We start from the raw sequence: 19,068 nt of genomic DNA on the forward strand, positions 1-19,068 counted from the left end.
TCCGTTGAGTTCTTCCTACACAACCAAATAGGCAAAGATAAGAATTTCATTTCTGGGAAGATTTCTTCTAAGAGCCTCTGTCCAAAACATCCAGTGCTGAAAAAAAGAAATGGTAGTTGTGGTATATAGCTCCTAATATTTTGTTTCTTTTCCTTTTCTTTTCTATTTTATAATGTGTACGGAATAGAACTGGGCCAAAGACCTGTATGTCAGTATTCTATCTTTCTAGATCCAAAAGGTGGACAAATTTACACTGTTCTGAATAATGAGTTATTCTATACTGTCAAAATTAAAATTATTAAAATAACACACATAATCACTAATTTTACCATGATGAAGTGCTTTGCAATCTTAACTTTGAACCTTAAAGTATAGGTAAAAGTGCTGGAAAAAAGAGAATGATGTTTGAAAAATATCTGAAGATAAGAAGACAAGTTTTCATTTGTACCTGAAACTAGTTTTGGGAAATGTTAATAGAATGTGAGGATTTAAAAGGTGTTTTTGAATGTATTTACATTCAGTAAATCATGTAGGAAGGAACTCCAAGGGAAGAGAGAACTGTATACTGCAAGAAAAAAAGATTCCCAGTAGATTGAGAATAAACAAAATTCCATTACAGAGAAATCCACTGGAAATACTTTCTTTCAAACCAGGGAATAACTCCTTCAACAGCAAGAGATAACATCTTTAGCAAAATTAGAAATAGTTGCTTTGCCAGTCATTTAAGTTAAAAAGAAAATATTGGAACCATGATCAAATGGAATTTATTCCAGGGATGCAAGGGTGTATTAATGTTTGCAGATCAATCAGTATGATGCATCACACTAACAAGGTAAAGGATAAAAAAACATAATCATCTCAATAGATGCGGAAACAGCATTTGACAAAGTACAACATCTATTCATGTTAAAAATTCTTAACAAAGTAGGTTTAGAGAGAACATACTTTAACATAATAAAGCCCATATATGAAAAACCCACAGCTAACATCATACTCAGTTGTGAAAAGCTGGGAGCTTTTCCTCTAAGATCAGGATAAGACAAGGATGTTCACTCTCACCACTTTTACTCAACATAGTACTGGAAATCCTAGCCAGTGCAATCAGACAAAAAAGAAATTAAAGGTATTCAGATTGGTAAGGATGAAGTAAAATTCACCATTTGTGGGTGACATGATACTATATATGGAAAATCTGAAAGACTTCACCAAAAAACTACTAGAACTGATAAATGAATTCAGTAAAGTCACCAGATACAAAATTAATATACAGAAATATGTTGCATTTATTTACACTAATAATGAAGTAGCAGAAAAAGAACTTAAGAAAATAATTCCACTTCCAACTGCACCAAAAAAACAAAATACCTAGGAATAAACTTAACCAAGGAGGTAAAAGACCTGCACTCTGAAAACTGTAAAACATCAATGAAAAATATTGAAGATGACACAAACAAATGGAAAGATATTCTGTGCTAATGGATTAAAAGAATCAATATTGTTAAAATGTTCATATTACCCAAAGCAGTCTACAGATTTAATGCAATCCCTATCAAAATACCAACAACATTTTTTCAGAGAACTAGAACAAATAATCCTAGAATTTGTATGGAACCACAAAAGACCCCAAATAGCCAAAGCAGTCTTGAGAAAGAACAAAGCTGGGAGCATCACAATCCCAGATTTCAAGATACAATACGCAGCTGAAATAATCAAAACAGTATGCTACTGGCACAAAAAATAGATCAATGGAACAGAATAGAGAGCTCAGAAATAAACTGACACCTATATGGTCAATTCTACAACAAAGGAAGCAATAATATACAATGGGGAAAAAAATAGTCTCTTCAACAAATGGGAAACTGGACAGCTACATGCAAAAGAACGAAACTGGGCTTCTTTCTTACACCACACACAAAAAGAAATTCAAAGTAGGTTAGAGACCTGAATTTGAAACCTGAAATCATAAAACTCCCAGAAGAAAAACAGGTGGTAAATTCTTTGACATTGGCCATTAAAACATTTTTCTAGATATGTATTCTCTGGCAGGGGAAACAAAAGCAAAATTAAACTATTGGAACAATACCAAAATAAAAAGCTTTTACACAGCTGAAGAAGCTATCAGTAAAACAACAAGGTAACCTACGGTATAGGAGAAGATATGTGCAAATGATATAGCTACTAAAGAGTTAATATCCAAAATATATAAAGAACTTCTACAACTCAATGCCAAAAAAATAAATAATCCAATTAAAAAATGGGCAGAGGACCTGAATAGATATTTTTCCGAAGAAGACATACAAATGGCCAACAGACACATGAAAAGATGCTCAACATCACTAATCATCAGGGAAATTCAAATCAAAACCACAATGAGATACCACCTTACACCAGTTAGAATGGCTAAAATCAAGAGATCTTGAGCACAGGGGAAGGGTAGACAGAGAAGCAGACTCCCCGCTTAGCAGGGAGCCGGATGCAATGATCCCAGGACCCTGGAATCATGACCTGAGCCGAAGACAGATGCTTAACCGACTGAGCCAGCCAGGTACCCATATTATAATTATTATTATAATAATGTTATCCCTTGTTAGCACTTAGTATTGTATTTTGAATTTTATCCATTCTAATTGATGTGAAATGGTATCTCATTAAATCTATAGTGAGCATTTCCGTAATAACCAGTAACGTTGAGCATTGTTTCATGTGCTTATTTGCCAGCTGTTTATCTTCTTTGGTGAAATATCTGATCAGATCTTTTGCCCATTTTTGTATCTTTTATCATGCAGTTTTGAGAGTTCCTTTCTATTTTGGAAACAAGTGTTTATCAGATTTGTGCTTTGTGAATATCTTCTCTGTGTGTGGCTTCTGTGTCTTTCCAGAAGCACACATTCCAGTTTTCTTCAAATATACAATTTGTACTTTGTTTTATTTTACTTTATTTTAGGTATCCTGTTATTGGTATTAAATTTAAAAACACTTTGCTTCACCCAAGAGCACAAAGATTTTCTTCTAGAAATTTTTATGGGGTTTTACACATTTAAATCTGAGACCTTTTTTTTTTTTTTTTAATGTCTGTGTTTTGTGTTATTCTCTCCATACTTCACCTCCTGGCTATCTGAGCAATTTTGAAGCTATTTACGCATGCCTTATCCTTCTACTTTCATAGATTCCACAAAAAGATGAGGTGATTTGAAATCTATTCTTGGAAACTGGCGAGTCACACATTTTGTGAGTGATGTTTTCTGGCTCCCCTAAGAACCTACTCGGGGATCCTCAAACCAGTGCAAACCTCCAAACTTCAGTTTATTCCTTTAACAAATTAGCAAGAACTGGTTAGGAGAATTCCCATTCTCCTGGGTAATTCACCCATTAATGAATCTACTACACCTTTTTTATTTTTCTGCCTGTTTTCTGCCCTGCACTCAGCTAGGGATCACTGCCCTGGCTCTGGTCCTTTTGATGGTTTCGGCTGTCATCTTACAAAATTTGCAGAGGAATTTAACTTTCCTTTTAAACCATTCCCTCCTTTCAGAAATACTCTCTTATCTTAAGTTAAATTTCATGACACCAGCTCCTCCAAACTCTCCTTTTGCTGTTTCACTGGTTCATGCCCTGGAATCTGAATGTCAGGTCTTGTAGCTCCCCAGCCTGGGTTCTCTGTGGCTCTCTGCTCACTCTGTACCTTCTTCAAGGCAATCTCAGCCACACAGTGTGGCTTCATTTTCCATCTAGACACATAGACAACTGTCATATTTCTATTTACAGGATAGGCTGCTTCTGATTGGTGGAGTCACTGTTCTACTGTCGACTCAAAGTTTCCACATGAATGTCTTAAATGCTTCCCAACCGGAGTGTCTGAAATGAATCATTATATGCCCCCACCCCAGCCAGATCTGGTCCTCCCATAGTGTTCTGTATTCACCTTTTGTCACTCATGCCAGAAACTCTGTATTCACACGAACATTTCCCTCTCTCTCACTTTGCTAATACAAATCAAGTATTCTACATTTTAGCACTCAATAGCCCTCAAATCTATTTACCAATCTCCATGTCCACAAACAGAGTAGTTTTTCGTACACAAAGAGAACTCAGCAAGTAAAAGGATTACAGTTAAACCCCACATTAACAGAGTGAATAATCAACAGCCAAGATGTGAAGTTTGCTTAAATGGCTAAAGAAAAATTCAGGATGAAATTAATAGGTAAACATGGTCTTGAACAATGGGTACCATTTTCATGGATGAGAAAAAGAAAGAAACAATTTGAGGAGAGACAGAGAGACTGCATTATGAAGCAAGTTACACCTGGGCACAAGGAGAATCATTTGGTACAGATTCATGTCTGGGAACAGCGGGGAGAGAAGTTGTGTGAAAAGTTGGATGTGAATTATGGAGGATTTTAAAACTCCTTAATTGTTGTGGGATTCATATGCTAAGAGATCGGGTTGTACATTTCAACCAAATTCTTGAATGATGGCAAGTTTAACTTTTTATTGAATGATACATGGGAATAGTTAACAGGAAAATGGCATCACAGCTCTGCTAATGAACAAACCGTCCTCTGCCACATCCTTTCCTATCCCTAAGTCCTGTTCTCCAGATACAACCTCTTTCAAGTCTTTTAATGGTTGTTCTTGGTAGTCATCTCCATATTTTGGTGCTCTATCTTGATTTTTTGCATTTAGATTTTATTTATTGGCTTGTTATTATAGAAGATAAGGATCTGGTCAGTATCCCTCCTTTTATCCACTCATCCTCTGCATCTCAAACACACACTTCTTATCCATTCATCTTCTTAAAGGAGTTACAGTATATCTGAATTTGGGGGTAGACATACATTGTTTATTTTATCATGAACTGTATTATTTACTGTTGAGTAACTTTTCTTCTTGTACAAGTTTTTGGGGGTTTTTAGAACTAATAATTATTTGTTTCTGTTTGCTTGGCCTTGCCACAAATTTTCTACAGACCTTCCAAAATAATTATAAAAGTCCACTGAAAATTGGTAACAAAACATAGCAGTTAATTTAGAAATTATTTTTTTTTCTTCTTTCTCTCCTAGAGGCCTCTTTCTGCCACTAGTTAAGTTTCAAGTCCTATGTATATCTCTTCATGTCTTCCCAGTACGAGAAGGCTAATTTCCTGGGTTATATGTCTTTTTTATGGCTTATTCTCTCATTTTGTTGAAGAATCTCATTTTTTTAGGTTTTTATTTAAATTTCAGTTAGTTAATGTACAGTATAATATTGGTTTCAGGTGTAGTGATTCAACACTTCCAGATAACATCCAGTGCTCATCACAACAAGTGGAGGGATTGAGAAGAATCTCTATTTTTAACAGCTTTATTGCCATATAATTCACATACCATAAAATTTACTCACTGTAAATGGATAGTGATTTATAGACATACAACAACCATCACAATCCAGTTTTATAATACCTTTCCTACCCCAGAAAGTACACTTGTGCTCAATCCTTGCTCCCACCCTCAGGCTCAGGCAATCACCAATCTGTGTTTACTTTCTATAGTTTTGCAATTTCCAGAAATTCCTTATAAATGAAATTATATCATGCATAGTCTTTTGTGTCTGGCTCTTTTTACTTGCATAATATTTTTGAGGTTCATTCATTTATCAGTAGTTTATTCCTTTTAACTGCTGAATAGTGTTCCATTATATAACATATTTTGCTCATGTTTAGCCCATTGATGGGTTTGTAAAATTTTTTCCAGTTTTGGGCTATTATGAATAATGTGACTATGAACATTCACATATAAATCTTTGTGTGGGTATTTCACTAGCAGTGGAATTACTGGACCGTATAAGTATATGCTTAATTATTTAAGAAACTGTCAGACTAGCTTCCAAAGTGTATATTTTTCATTCGTATGAACAAAATGGGGGATTGTAATTTCTCCTCATCCTCACCAATACTTGGTATTTTATTCTTTTGGATTATAGTCATTCTGGTGTGTGTGTGTAATGATAATTTGTGGTTTAATTTGTGTAATTTACCTTAATAATTAGTGATGTTGAACATTTTTTCAAGTACCTATTAGCCATCTGAATATCTTTTGGAGGTACATCTATTCAAGTCTTCTGCCTCCCACCTTTTTAAACTTGGGTGGTCTTTCTTTTTTTATTTGGAAGACCTTCGTATATTTTGGATACAAGTTCTTTATCAGAAATATGATGTTCAAACCTTACCTCCATGTTTGGCTTGTCTTTTAGTTTTCTTACTGATGTCTTTTGAAGAACAAAAGTTTCCATTTTGATGAAGTCCAACCTACCATTTTTCTTTTATAAATCATGTTTTTGATGTCATATCTAAGATACTGTGGCCTAATCCAACTTCACAAAGATGAAACTACATTTTGTCCTAACAGATTTATAGTTTTAATGCTTACCTTGAGGTATATGATCTATTTTGTATTAATTTATGAGTCTCTGAGAAGGAAGGGTCTAAGTTGTTTTGTTTCCTGGTTTTGGAAGTTTTGGGGGCTTTTCTGTTTGTTTTTTTTTTGGTTGTTGTTTTGCTCTGTTTCTGTTTTAGCGTATGATTAACTGATTGTTCTAGCACCTTCTGTTGAATAGACTACCCCTTCTGCATTTATTTGCCTTGGCACCTTTGTCAAAAATCTGTTGATCATCAGTATAGATGGTTTTTATTTGTTTCTTTCTGCATTCTGTATCCTAATCTATCAGTCTATTCTGAAGCCAATATCAAACTGTCTTGATTACTGCAAAGAGTTTAAGACCAGATAATATGAGTCCTCCAACATTGTTCTTTTTTTAAATAAAATTAGTTACTCTAGATTCTTTACACACATTTTAAGATCAGTTTGAAATTTCTATAAGAAATTCTGCTGGAACTGCATTGAATTTATAGATCAACATGGGGAGGATTATCAACTTAATACTGAGTGTTCCAATCTGTGAACATGATAGGTCTCTTCATTTATGTAGATTTCTTTAATTTCTCTTTGTAAACACCATTGAGAGAGAATATGAGTTTCATACTGGAAGAAGATGTTTACAGTATACATATTCGATAAAGGACTTATATCCAGTGTACATTAAGAACTCCTACAAATCAATGACAAGACAGCCAACAGGGATGAATAAAAAGCTCTTAATTGGCAATTTTTAAGAGGATAACCCAATGTCCAAATAACATGCGAGTGCTCAATATCATCAGTCATCAAGGTTTACTATACATTAAAACCACAACGAGTGTTATCACAACCCCATCAGAATGGCTAAAATGGAAAACCAAACACTGCTAGTTGTTGGCAAAGATATGGAGCCAGGGATTCTTATATACAGCCTTCAGGAGTATAAATTGGCAAAATTACTTTAGAAAATGGCCATATTGATAAGCTATATATATGCATACCTCATGAACCACCAGTCCTATTTTCGTTAGAGACCACCCCCAAATTCATATTATGCCCATCAAAAGACATGCTGAGCATAGATTAGATTAGTAAATCACAGTAGTTCATACAATGAGAAACGAGACAGCAGGAAAACCAACTGCTTCAAATGACAGAGATGAATGTCACAAGCATAAGGGTGAGAAAAGGATCCAACAGAAAATACTATATGCTCTCGGATACCGTTTATGTAAAATTTGAAAAGACTAAAAACTATGTTGGTCAAAAACAAATGCAGAAATATAACAAAATGGCAATATTTGGTAGAGAGTAATCACGGAGGAGAAAAAAGAAGTTTCTGGAATGCGGTTGATACTCTGTATCATTGATCTGGGTACAATTACAGGGCTGTGTTCAATTTGTAACAGTTTATGAAACTGTGTCCTTATGATTTGTTCACTTTCTTGTGTGAATATTATTCATTAATTAAGGATTTTTAAAGTATTATTAATATTTCCAGAATTAAATAGCATTAACATAAATTAGCCTTTAAAATAGCAAAGAAAAAAAAAATAAAAAAAAATAAAATAGCAAAGGAAAAATTTTACTGAAAAGAAATATTATAATAACCCATTACATTCTGTAATTTCAAAATAATTTCTAAAAGAGCATCATTGAAAAAATGTGCAAAATGATTTTGAAATTAGTTTAAACTTCAAAAGAAAAAGGGAAGCAATCAACAGAAAATAATTATGAAATGTTTTGAATTTACTAAACACAGTTTAGACTATGTCTAAACTGCTACATTCTCTTCTTATGAAACAAAGGTGTTGAGAAATGCCTATGTAAAAAGAAAAATAAGGTGTTACCCTGGATGGTAAGAAAGTATCTCTAAGAATGTTACAATTATTAAGTCCACCTGCTGAGCATATTTTAAAACCATTCATTTACTCATTTACTGATTCTGATGCTTCTAGGGATTTTAGAAAATAAAATTCATGCAAATTTTAACCTTCTGACATATTCTTAAGAGGCTAATATATGGCAAAGCCCACTCTTGGTCAGCTGCAGTTTCCCAATAGCAGCACCATTGAGTGTTGGCCTAGATAATTCTTTTTTTTTTTTTTTTTTTTGTAGAGAGCTGTCTTGTGCATTTTAGGATGGTTGGTAGCATTCTTGGCCTTCACTTAACTAGTGCCAGTAAGTAGCATCACCCCATAGTTCTGAAAAGTGAAAATGTCTGCAGATGTTGCCAAATAACCCGAGGGGAAAATCATCCCTGGTTTAAAGCCATTGCTCTACAATATGTAAATATTGGCATATTAGAGTAATACGTTTTAGTTCCTTGGTATTTCCCTTGTCAGTAAAAACATTCATGATTTTTGGCTTCATCTCTCTGGTGCTATTTTTGCCATCATTTTGTCATTCTACAAGGAAGGAAAACCAATTCCATTTGAAAATAAAAAGTGAGTGGTTTTCAGTGTTGGGTGCAAGAAATCATATATAGAGCTATCTTGTCCATTCTGTGGATTATGCACATCCGACTGTCTACTTTGGCATTAAACTAGAAAGTTATCTCAACAATAACAACTGAAAGTGAATATTTTTTAAAAATCTAAGAATTTACTTAATGAAGTAAATATTTGATTTTTTAATTTAATTCATATATGTGATAAACTAAAAAAGTAACTTTTCTTTTTGAAAAAATTTATGCTATCAATAATAGACATAAAAAGATTCTGTTCTTTATTATGACCTTATTTTCAAAATTTACAAAAAAAATATTTCAGGGGATTAGGAAAAAATTGAAATTTAAAACTTCCAATTAAAAACTTCCAATATTAAACTGAAATGTAAATGTCTGCTTCCAAGGTATGCCTATATGTGGCACATCAGATTGGTGTAGAAATGGGTGATGGGTAACCTGTGGGGGAAAGAACCTGACTCTGACACCTTCCCTGAAACATTAGGTAAAATAATTTGCTAAGGTTATATAAGACATTTACAAGTTTCTATTCCTTAGAAGGATATCATTTGCTCTTACATATTTATTTATGACTCTCCACTAAAGGGTGATTTTTAAAATGAATTTTACAACTATGTATTGGGTGATTTTTCAAATCCAAAACCCTCTACATTCTGCCACCATGCCCAGATTTTGTTTTAAAAAGGTATTTTTCATTAATCAGAATATACTTTTCAAATTTACAAATTTGCCTAGCATGGATAGTTATCTGAAGGAAACAGAACAACCCACAGTTCACTTGTCATATAACTGCCACTGTTAAGTAAGAAGGACTGAATAAGAAGTTCCTCTGCTGTGTTAGGGAAACAATAATTTCAGCAACTACTTATTCTAATGATTGGATCTGCCCTATTTTCAAAGAAGAAAGAAAGAAAACCCGGTGTAATATAGAGTTATTGATCTTGATAATTGCCTTATAATAGATTGATCCCTACTGATAATTTGGTTTCTTAGGACAAAGGACTGATGTATGTGATGGGAATAATATGAAAAATATTTTCTTTTAAAATTTTTAGTAAATTTCTTTTTTTTAAAGAGTTTATTTATTCATTTGAGACAAAGAAATACAGAGAGAGAGAGAGAGCATGAGCAGGGGGAGAGGGAGAGGGAGAAGCAGGCTCCCCACTGAGCCAGGAGCCAGACATGGGGCTGGATCCCAGGACCCTGGGATCATGACCTGAGCCGAAGGCAGATGCCCAGCCATCTGAGCCACCCAGGTGCCCCTGTAAATTTCTTATCTTATTAAACTGATAATTTGACCAACTAATTTTCTTTTTTGCTTTATCTTATGAAATTGTCCATGAATATATACATTTTTCAAATATAAAGTATTTGAGCCAGACTTTTAAAGATAGCATATACACAGTTTAAGTAAAAAATGCAAACATCCCTTATTTTCCAGTTTGAACAGTAAGTTACTTACCTCCTCTCCCCCAAAATATATATTGAACAACTAAACAGATTTGCCTATGACATTTTTGGCCACTTAATGAAAATACAGTAGTGTGATCAAACCTGTCTTTGGTGGACTCTTGCCCACTCTTTCAATTCTGATTATTACTATTTGGTAACAGTATATGCTTTTAAGTGAAAGAAAATTTTCCATAAAGTATATACATTTCCTCGTGAATTTTCAAGTTCATAAAATTACCAAATGAGTGCCAAGTCTATATATAGTATAGCAGTTAATTTAAGATTGTTGTTTGAAGAGATTATTAACATTGGATTTGTAGGGTTTTCTGAAAAAAACTAATTTTCATTCATTGGCAAATGCCAGGCCGTTACTAACACTGATCTTTGATGACTTGCTACTTATCATTTACTCCCTGTGTTGTCACAGTTTGGGAGAGGAAGGACAACCTCTGTGCCCCTAGCAGACATCTGGACAATCCCTAGTCAACAAAGAGAAGCAAGAGGAAACCAGGTTTTGTAAGCTAGGTGTGTAAAATGTAAAGGTGATTAGGATCCATAGCCAGTGCCACCTCAAGTGTTCACTTTATACTATGATTCTTCATAATTAGGGGAATTACAGATTGCAAGTGAATCCCCAAAATTCTTTCTCATCATGGAACTTCTGGAATCATCATTCTCCTGTTAGAGTAAGAAGGGAATGTGTTCTAGGTACATGAATTATCAAGAAGGGGTTTGTTCCTAATTATAGCTCCCTGCCTTTGACATCGCACACTCAGCTTGACTTCCATAGCATCAAAATCCTCCACTGAATGTCACATAGGTTGTTGTTTGCAAATGCATACAGGCTGAACATTACATAAGAGTCATCACTGGAACCTCCTAATTGATCCCTTCAAAGTAGAGTACAAAATTAGATTCATTTTTAGATTACTTGAGGGTTTTTATTAGTTTAATATCCATTTGTAAGACACTTCCTATTGTCAGATGTGTTAAATCCCTTTGGAAAATAAAAGGAATATATCAACATTCAAGCAAAGGGCCTCAACATGCTGGAAAACAATGGTGAACATGAAGACTCAAAAAAGCATTTAGATATAGCAGTACAGTCCTACCTCAAGAAACAAGAAAATTCTCAAGTAAACAACCTAAACTTACACCTACCTAAAGGAACTAGAAAAAGAAGAACGCACAAAGCTCAAAGCTAGTAGAAGGAAGGAAATAATAAAGATTAGAATGGAAATAAATGGGAAAAAAAGACAAAAGAAAACAGTAATACAGTCAATGAAACTAAGAGCTGGATCTTAAAAAGATTGAAAATTGAAAACATTTAGCCAGACTCATCAAGAGAAAAAGAGAAAGGACTCAAATAAATAAAATCAGAAATGAAGAAGGAGAAATAAGAACCAATACCACAGAAATACAAAGAATTATAAGAGGATATTATGAAAAATTATTTGCCAACAAATTGGACAACCCAGAAGAAATGGATAAATTCTTAGAAATATGCATCTTCCAGAATTGAATAAGAAATAGAAAATTTGAACACAGAGATTACTAGTAATGAAATTAAATTAGTAATCAAAAGGCTCCCAACAAACAAAAGTCCAGGGCCAGATGGCTTCACAATGAATTCTACCAAACCTTTGAAGAGTTAGTACCTATTCTCAAAGTACTCCAAAAAAATAGAAAAGGAAGGAAAACTTCCAAATTTGTTCTACAAGGTCAGCATTACCCTGATTACAGAGATACTACAAAAAAAGAAAACCACAGGTCAATATCTCTGACCTAGATACCAAGCATAGATGCAAAATTCCTCAACAAAACATTAGCAAACTAAATTCAACAACACATTAAAAGGATAATTCACCATAATCGGGTGGGATTTATTCCAGGGATTCTAAAGTGGTTCAGTATTCACAAATTTATCAATGTGATATGCCACATTAACAAGAGGAAGGATTAAAACTGTATGATCACCTCAATAGATCTAGGAAAAGAGAAGGAACCTTTCACATGGATAGCACTTCTACTTGAAAGATTTGAGTGTGTCCCTGGTTCAGAACTCCTTCTAGGTTTACCAGGACCCCTTCTAATTCCTCAAAAGTAGAATATGAATGTGAACGTGCCATTGTTAACTGGCAGTATCTATCCTTAAGATTTGGGTCTTCTCCGGATTCACTCAAAGCACTATCGCTTAGCTGACAATGCTGAATTCCTAGATTACTGCTCATTTAGAACAAAAAATGCAGAAGATGGATTGAAAGAAATATGATCCCAGAACTGGTACAATACTGAGAGTTACAGTTCCAGATTGAGTAAAAATTTCAATTTATCTAAAAAAACAATCTCTGTACTGTGTATTTGCTCTCTAAAGATGCTATAATGACAAGTAATTCCACCCTTACCGATAAGATGTATAACATAATTCTATATCAAATGTCTATTTGGATCATCACAGAGATTCTAAGAGAAAGATACTATGATTCCCATTTTACAGAGTAAAGTGAGACTGAAAGAAATGAAATCTAATTTTCCCCAATTAAATAAGGTCTTTAGCCAAGAAGGAAATCTGATCTTTTGATACTAAAGCTTCTTTTTCTTCCACAGATATAATAATTAAAGTCTAATGGGAATAAGTAAACTAATTTCTCAGTATCAAGCTATTTTTATACCATTTTGTCTATGATAGCTTCTGCTTTTGTTAGTGGTTGCTCTAAATTAAGTAATATGTCAAAGGCATGCTCTACAGAGACATAAAAGTAAAGCAAATGAAGGCTGAAATAAGAGCCAATACACTTAGAGAGGATTACTTTAAATTTTCATTCTAATAGTAAAAAATTATATATGTGCATTATTTAAAATTTGAAATACAGGGGCTCCTGGGTGACTCAGTCAGTTAAGCGTCTGACTTCAGCTCAGGTCATGATCTTAGGGTCCTGGGAACGAGGCCCGCATCAGGCTCCCTGCTCAGTGGGGAGTGAATCTGCTTCTCCCTCTTCATCTTCCTCTACCCCTTCCCCCGCTTGTACGCACTCTCTCTCTCTCAAATAAATTCTTTAAAAAAAAATAAAATTTAAACTACAAAAATGTATAAAGAACATAATAATTACCTTAATTCTGCAATTTGGAGAAGATATATATACATGGATATATATATATATATTTTTTTTTTTTTTGCTGCATACCTTTTACTCTTGTCTATATACACAAATGTATGCATACAATCTATATGTGAATTTGGTTTTGCGAAAAGATTTACTACATATATAAAATTCCTGTGTACTGTGTCTAAGTTGTATAATACTTCTTCATAAAGTATTTATGAACCTCTTTACATGTCTCAATTATACACCTGTATTATCACATTTATGTTTGTCCTGTATATTATTTAATCAGTTCTTTATTATTGTCTGTATAAATTGTTTTTTAAATTCATTATGATAGACAGCCCCATGATGAATTTGTACATATATCTGGCATAATTATATTCTCACTTCTATTGGATGGAAAATTTAATTGCAAAGTGAATTCGCTGTCTAAAATGGAGCTTGTTTTTAAGTCCTTTCAATTTGAAAAAAACACATTTGCCTTAAATAGCTTTCCAAATTTATATTCCCACCAGGACTGAAAGAAATTATGGTTTCCTTCACTTTTACCATCACCAAATACATACTAACATATTTATTCTCAGTGAATATTCAGTTTAAGATCTTTGCCAATTTTTCTATTGAAGTACCTGTTTATTTTTTGTCATTAACATGTTCATGCGATATTTTAAGAATATTAGTCCTTCTCCATCTGTCATGTATATTGCAAATGGTTTTCCTACTTTATTGTCTTTTGGTTTACAGTATTTTCTACCATACAGATAGTTTACATTTTATCTTTTTTTTTTTTTTAAGATTTTATTTATTTATTTGACAGAGAGAGACACAGCGAGAGAGGGAACACAAGCAGGGGGAGTGGGAGAGGGAGAAGCAGGCTCCCCGCTGAGCAAGGAGCCCGATGCGGGGCTCGATCCCAGGACCCTGGGATCACGACCTGAGCCGAAGGCAGACGCTTAACGACTGAGCCACCCAGGCGCCCCTACATTTTATCTTTATATTCACCTTCAGAAAAGCCTTTTTTCAACCTAAGAGTACAAATATAACTTTTATTTTCTATTCCTATGTTGTAGTTTGGCTTTGGTGCTTTTTTTTTTTTCCAGTTTTTTATATTGCGTTTTTTCTGTTGTGAATTGTATGCTTACATTTTTCTATTTATCTACTGAGTAACGGGGTTTTCTGTCATATATACAATTGTTATTTTCTTTTTCTAAAATTTGAAGTACAAAATCTGAAGTACAATTTTGATTGTCTTAAAACTTCGAATAATACTTACTTGAAAGCCCCTCTTCCCCACTTTCTCTGTACAGCCTGGTGTGTACCTTTCCTTGTGCCGTGTAACATTGGTGTGTGTGGTATTGAAACTCTTCCTGGCAGAATGAACACTCATGCCTCTTCGTGTGAGTTTCATGTGATCAGCTGAGGTCACAACTTGACTTTAATTCCAGCCCAATTACGGAGAAAAGAATCCCAGGGAGCCACCAGTCACACAGTCCCATGGTGTTCCTCTGGCTAGCAAAGGCAGACAGAAACCCATCCATGACATTTCATTTTAGGTAGCGATGACCAAAAATCTACCCATGTACTTTTGCAACCTTTCTCTCTGCTTGCAGTCCTTTTAGATTCTGAGACATTTTTGATTCTTGAATGTTGTGTCATATATGAGATTTTTCCTGAGACGAATATTTCATAAACAATTGGGAAACTGTGTGAGGAGATGTTGTCACTTTCATTTAAGATCGGATCTCTCCATCCCCACCCTCCATCTATTCAAGGGAATTATATTTTCTATGGCTGTATGGCATATCAGGAATCATCCTATATATTCCAGAAGTTAATGGGTTAGTATCAATATTTTCAGAACACAGACCTAAAGAGATTAAGTGATATACCCCATTGACACAATAAATGAGGGAAAGGGAAACCCTAAAATTAATAGCCAATTTTATTATCCAATAGAAAGGAACACCTTTTATAATCTACTGCCTATGAGGCTCTAGATTGATAAAAGAAATATTAGTGATATTTCTCAAAATAAAGTATAAATAGCACCTACATCAGGATAACTGATTATTCAAAATAATGGTGAAAAGACTTTAAATAGTATTTTGACTTTTAAAGCAAATATATTAATTTTGTACATCAAGAACTAGAAAGGAGAAAACTATTAGAATGTAGACTGTTGATCTTCATCCAAGACCTCCAGGGTGGGGGGTGGTTACTTCATTTAACAGGTCTCCACCTGATTCCTGTGCATGCTAAATTTTAAGAACCAATTTCCAATGTGTTTCCTCCCATATTAAGACTTAAGAGCTGGGATAAGCATGACAGTATAAAATAAACATTTGATGTTGTATTTCACTTTTATATGAAGTTAAACAATGTCCCATTTTCCCTTAATTTCAAAGAATAATTTAGAAAACTCTATTTTTTTCATAATTGTGATAACTACCTGAATATAACTTGGGATGTTCTACTTAATTGGACGCACTAATATAGACAGTTATTTATGAGCAGAATTAATGTTCTCCAAACTCTTTCATGTCTTTTTCATAGCAAAAATAAATCCCGACAATCAGATTTTTTGGAAATACTTGGGAGGTCCTGCCAAAACATAAACCTGTAATACTGTTATTGAAATCCCATTCTTGATGGAATTATTTATTCTAAAATAGCTTCCGTAAAACCAAGTTTCCTAATTTCAAGTATCCTGCTTAATTGTATTTTATTGATGCTGATAACTAAAAGCGAAGCAAAGCATTAGAGTGGACTTCAGTTTATATGTATTGGAGGGTAACACAAGATTGAATAAATTCTCAAACTTAAAAATTTGCCAATTATGTAAAACTATAAATCAAACAAGCTACTTAGGAAATTAAAATTATGTCTCACAAATTTTTTGCCTTAAAAACCAAATATATAGTTTACAAATTTGGTTGTCGGTACTTTGTTTTTAATCACGGATGAGTAAAGAGATGGATAATTTTGTGAAAAGCAAGTATAATAAATTGTTAATGGTACAACAGAGGAAAAAAAATAATCATAGTATTGCTTCAAATTAAAAGATGAATATAATTTTACCAAGTAAAGTAAAGTAATTCAGGGATAATTAATAATATTTTTAATAAGGATCTGACATATATAACATTAAACCTAGAGGTTTTTTTCATTCGTTTTCAAATCTCTTAATCTGATAACTGATGGATCTTGCATGTTTCTTTGATAGGCGTATGCAGGCAAAGATCTGGAGGAACAGTTGCGGTCGGTGTCCAGTGTAGATGAGCTCATGACCGTACTCTACCCAGAATATTGGAAAATGTACAAGTGTCAATTAAGGAGAGGCGGCTGGCAGCGTTATAAAGAACAGCCCAACATCAATGCAAGAACAGAAGAGACTGTAAAATTTGCTGCAGCATATTATAATGCAGAGATCTTGAAAAGTAAGTATGGGAAAGAAAATATATGATAAGCTTTATATATCCAAGCAGTGAGATCTGCCAGCCTGTTTTTTGTTTGTTTGTTTGTTTTTTAATTTCAGCCTTTGTACTACTAAATGCCTTTAGGGCTGAAAGCAAACAAAATAAGAATAAAGATTTTCAAAATATAACATTTTATAACTTAACCACTGTGAGTGGTTAAGAGGATTTCTCGAAATATAAAAATAGAAAGGTACAGGCCTACCAACACATTTTTTTTAATTAAGGTGATACTCCATTGCAAACTTTTAAAAACCTGAAGGTATATTTTCCACACTGTCTCAGTTTAACCATTTAAACATTCTATATCTTACAAAATAATTGCATGTACATTTTCTGATTTGGATTCAGAAATGCTTAATTTCTAAATCACCCCGAATCATCTTTTCCAAGACTTCTTATTGCCTTGCTGTTTCACAGGTGGCTTGGGATCTGGGCTTGGGGAAAGCTACTAAAAGATCTAGCAGAGAGCATCACAAAAAATTATGATGCTGCATAAAATGGCATAGTATAAATTGGTGGACTACTTTAAAAAAAAATAACTCCCTCCAGTTGTTAGATAGTAATCGCTACCATGGTTTGAGATTGCAAATTATTTTGAGAACACATGCAAGCAAAATGGGTTCAAGTTTGAATAACCCATAGTTTATATCCTTTTTTCTAAAAATGTTACTTGAGGGAAAAGATGGGAAAAAAGAAGCTAGAACGTTTAAGAAGTACATCATCTATAATGCAATATTTAAAGAGTCCACGGTGTTGGGGCTAAACCCCTAACTCACTGGAAACAGAATTCCAAGGGAGGGCATAAAAGGAATAGGAAATTTTGAGTTTCCTGGAGACACTTAGTTCAGGATATATGTCCCAGTTGATGGAAGATACCCTTGCATTTCAAGTGACATTCCCCAAAGCTGCCAGATAGCCTGCCTGAAAATGATCTTTGAATTCAGTCCAAACCCATAGCAATGTCCTCATTTACATCTCCGTTTAGAAAGAAAAAATTAAATCATGTTGTTTATCTTTGCTTTGAGACCGCAAAAATAGTACACACCATAGCAAATGAGCGTGACTCTCTCTCCGCAGGTCCTGCAAACATCTCTCTATTAAATTTTCATTTTCTTAAGCAAAGAAAACCAAACATAAGTGCTGCAGAAAAATCGTTGTTGTTTTAAGAAAGCATAATCCTAACTTAGCGTGTTACCTGGCTACAGAAATTCATTTTTTAAGAAAATATCATTTGCTGCTCTGTTAAAATATTAAATAAATATTATATTGCATTCCAATCCGCAGGGCAATTTAGGATCCTGTCAACTCTTTCTTTTTTAACATTATGTATTATACTTCAGTCTGAAAATCTGAAATCAAATGTGACTTCCAACTGCTGTGGGCTCTTCCCCCTCGCTGGCTTCCGTGTAACTTACGGCCTTCCCTGTGACTCGACAGGTATTGATAATGAGTGGAGAAAAACTCAGTGCCTACCACGTGAGGTGTGTATAGATGTGGGGAAGGAGTTTGGAGCAGCAACAAACACCTTCTTTAAACCTCCATGTGTGTCCGTCTACAGATGTGGAGGCTGCTGCAACAGCGAGGGCCTACAGTGTATGAACACCAGCGCAAGCCACCTCAGCAAGACGGTAGGTGTGCTGGCCCCGCGGGGGCCCGCTCGTCCCCGACCTCAGTCCCTGGCCACGGCTTTGGTCCCTCTGCGGTCACCCCGTGTCCTTCTGAGCTGCTTCCGTTGTCTTTGGGGGATGAAGTGAACTTGTCAGTATTCTGTGGTGTTGAGGCTATTATCCCACAAAGAAAGTTACTGTTGCTTTATGAGCTCTGTTCCTAATAGTGCTATCAAAGCCAAGGGAAGCAGGTAATAAATATACATATGAATGTGTGTGTGTGTGTGTGTGTGTGTGTGCATCGGATCTAAATATTGTCATTTGGCAATCAATTACTTTTAAATGGTTAAGTCTTCTGATTAAAGAGCTACGGCACAGGCGCCTGGGTGGCTCAGTTGGTTAAGCGACTGCCTTCGGCTCAGGTCATGATCCTGGAGTCCCGGGATCGAGTCCCGCATCGGGCTACCTGCTCGGCGGGGAGTCTGCTTCTCCCTCTGACCCTCCCCCCTCTCATGTGCTGTCTCTCTCTCATTCTCTCTCTCTCAAATAAATAAATAAAATCTTTAA

General features: G+C 34.5%; 1 protein-coding gene across 1 annotated transcript in view; it reads left to right on the forward strand.

The window, feature by feature from the left end:
- VEGFC (vascular endothelial growth factor C) overlaps nt 1-19,068 on the forward strand; it is a 102,320-nt gene that overhangs the window by 48,648 nt on the left and 34,604 nt on the right. Inside the window, exons 2-3 of the mRNA XM_032413233.1 lie at nt 16,642-16,855; nt 18,332-18,522. Of these exons, the coding sequence (XP_032269124.1) occupies nt 16,642-16,855; nt 18,332-18,522 (405 nt within the window). The remainder of the gene's footprint in view (nt 1-16,641; nt 16,856-18,331; nt 18,523-19,068) is intronic.

This window comes from Phoca vitulina, unplaced genomic scaffold (assembly GCF_004348235.1).
Source record: "Phoca vitulina isolate PV1807 unplaced genomic scaffold, GSC_HSeal_1.0 scaffold15, whole genome shotgun sequence".
Classification (NCBI taxonomy): domain Eukaryota; kingdom Metazoa; phylum Chordata; class Mammalia; order Carnivora; family Phocidae; genus Phoca; species Phoca vitulina.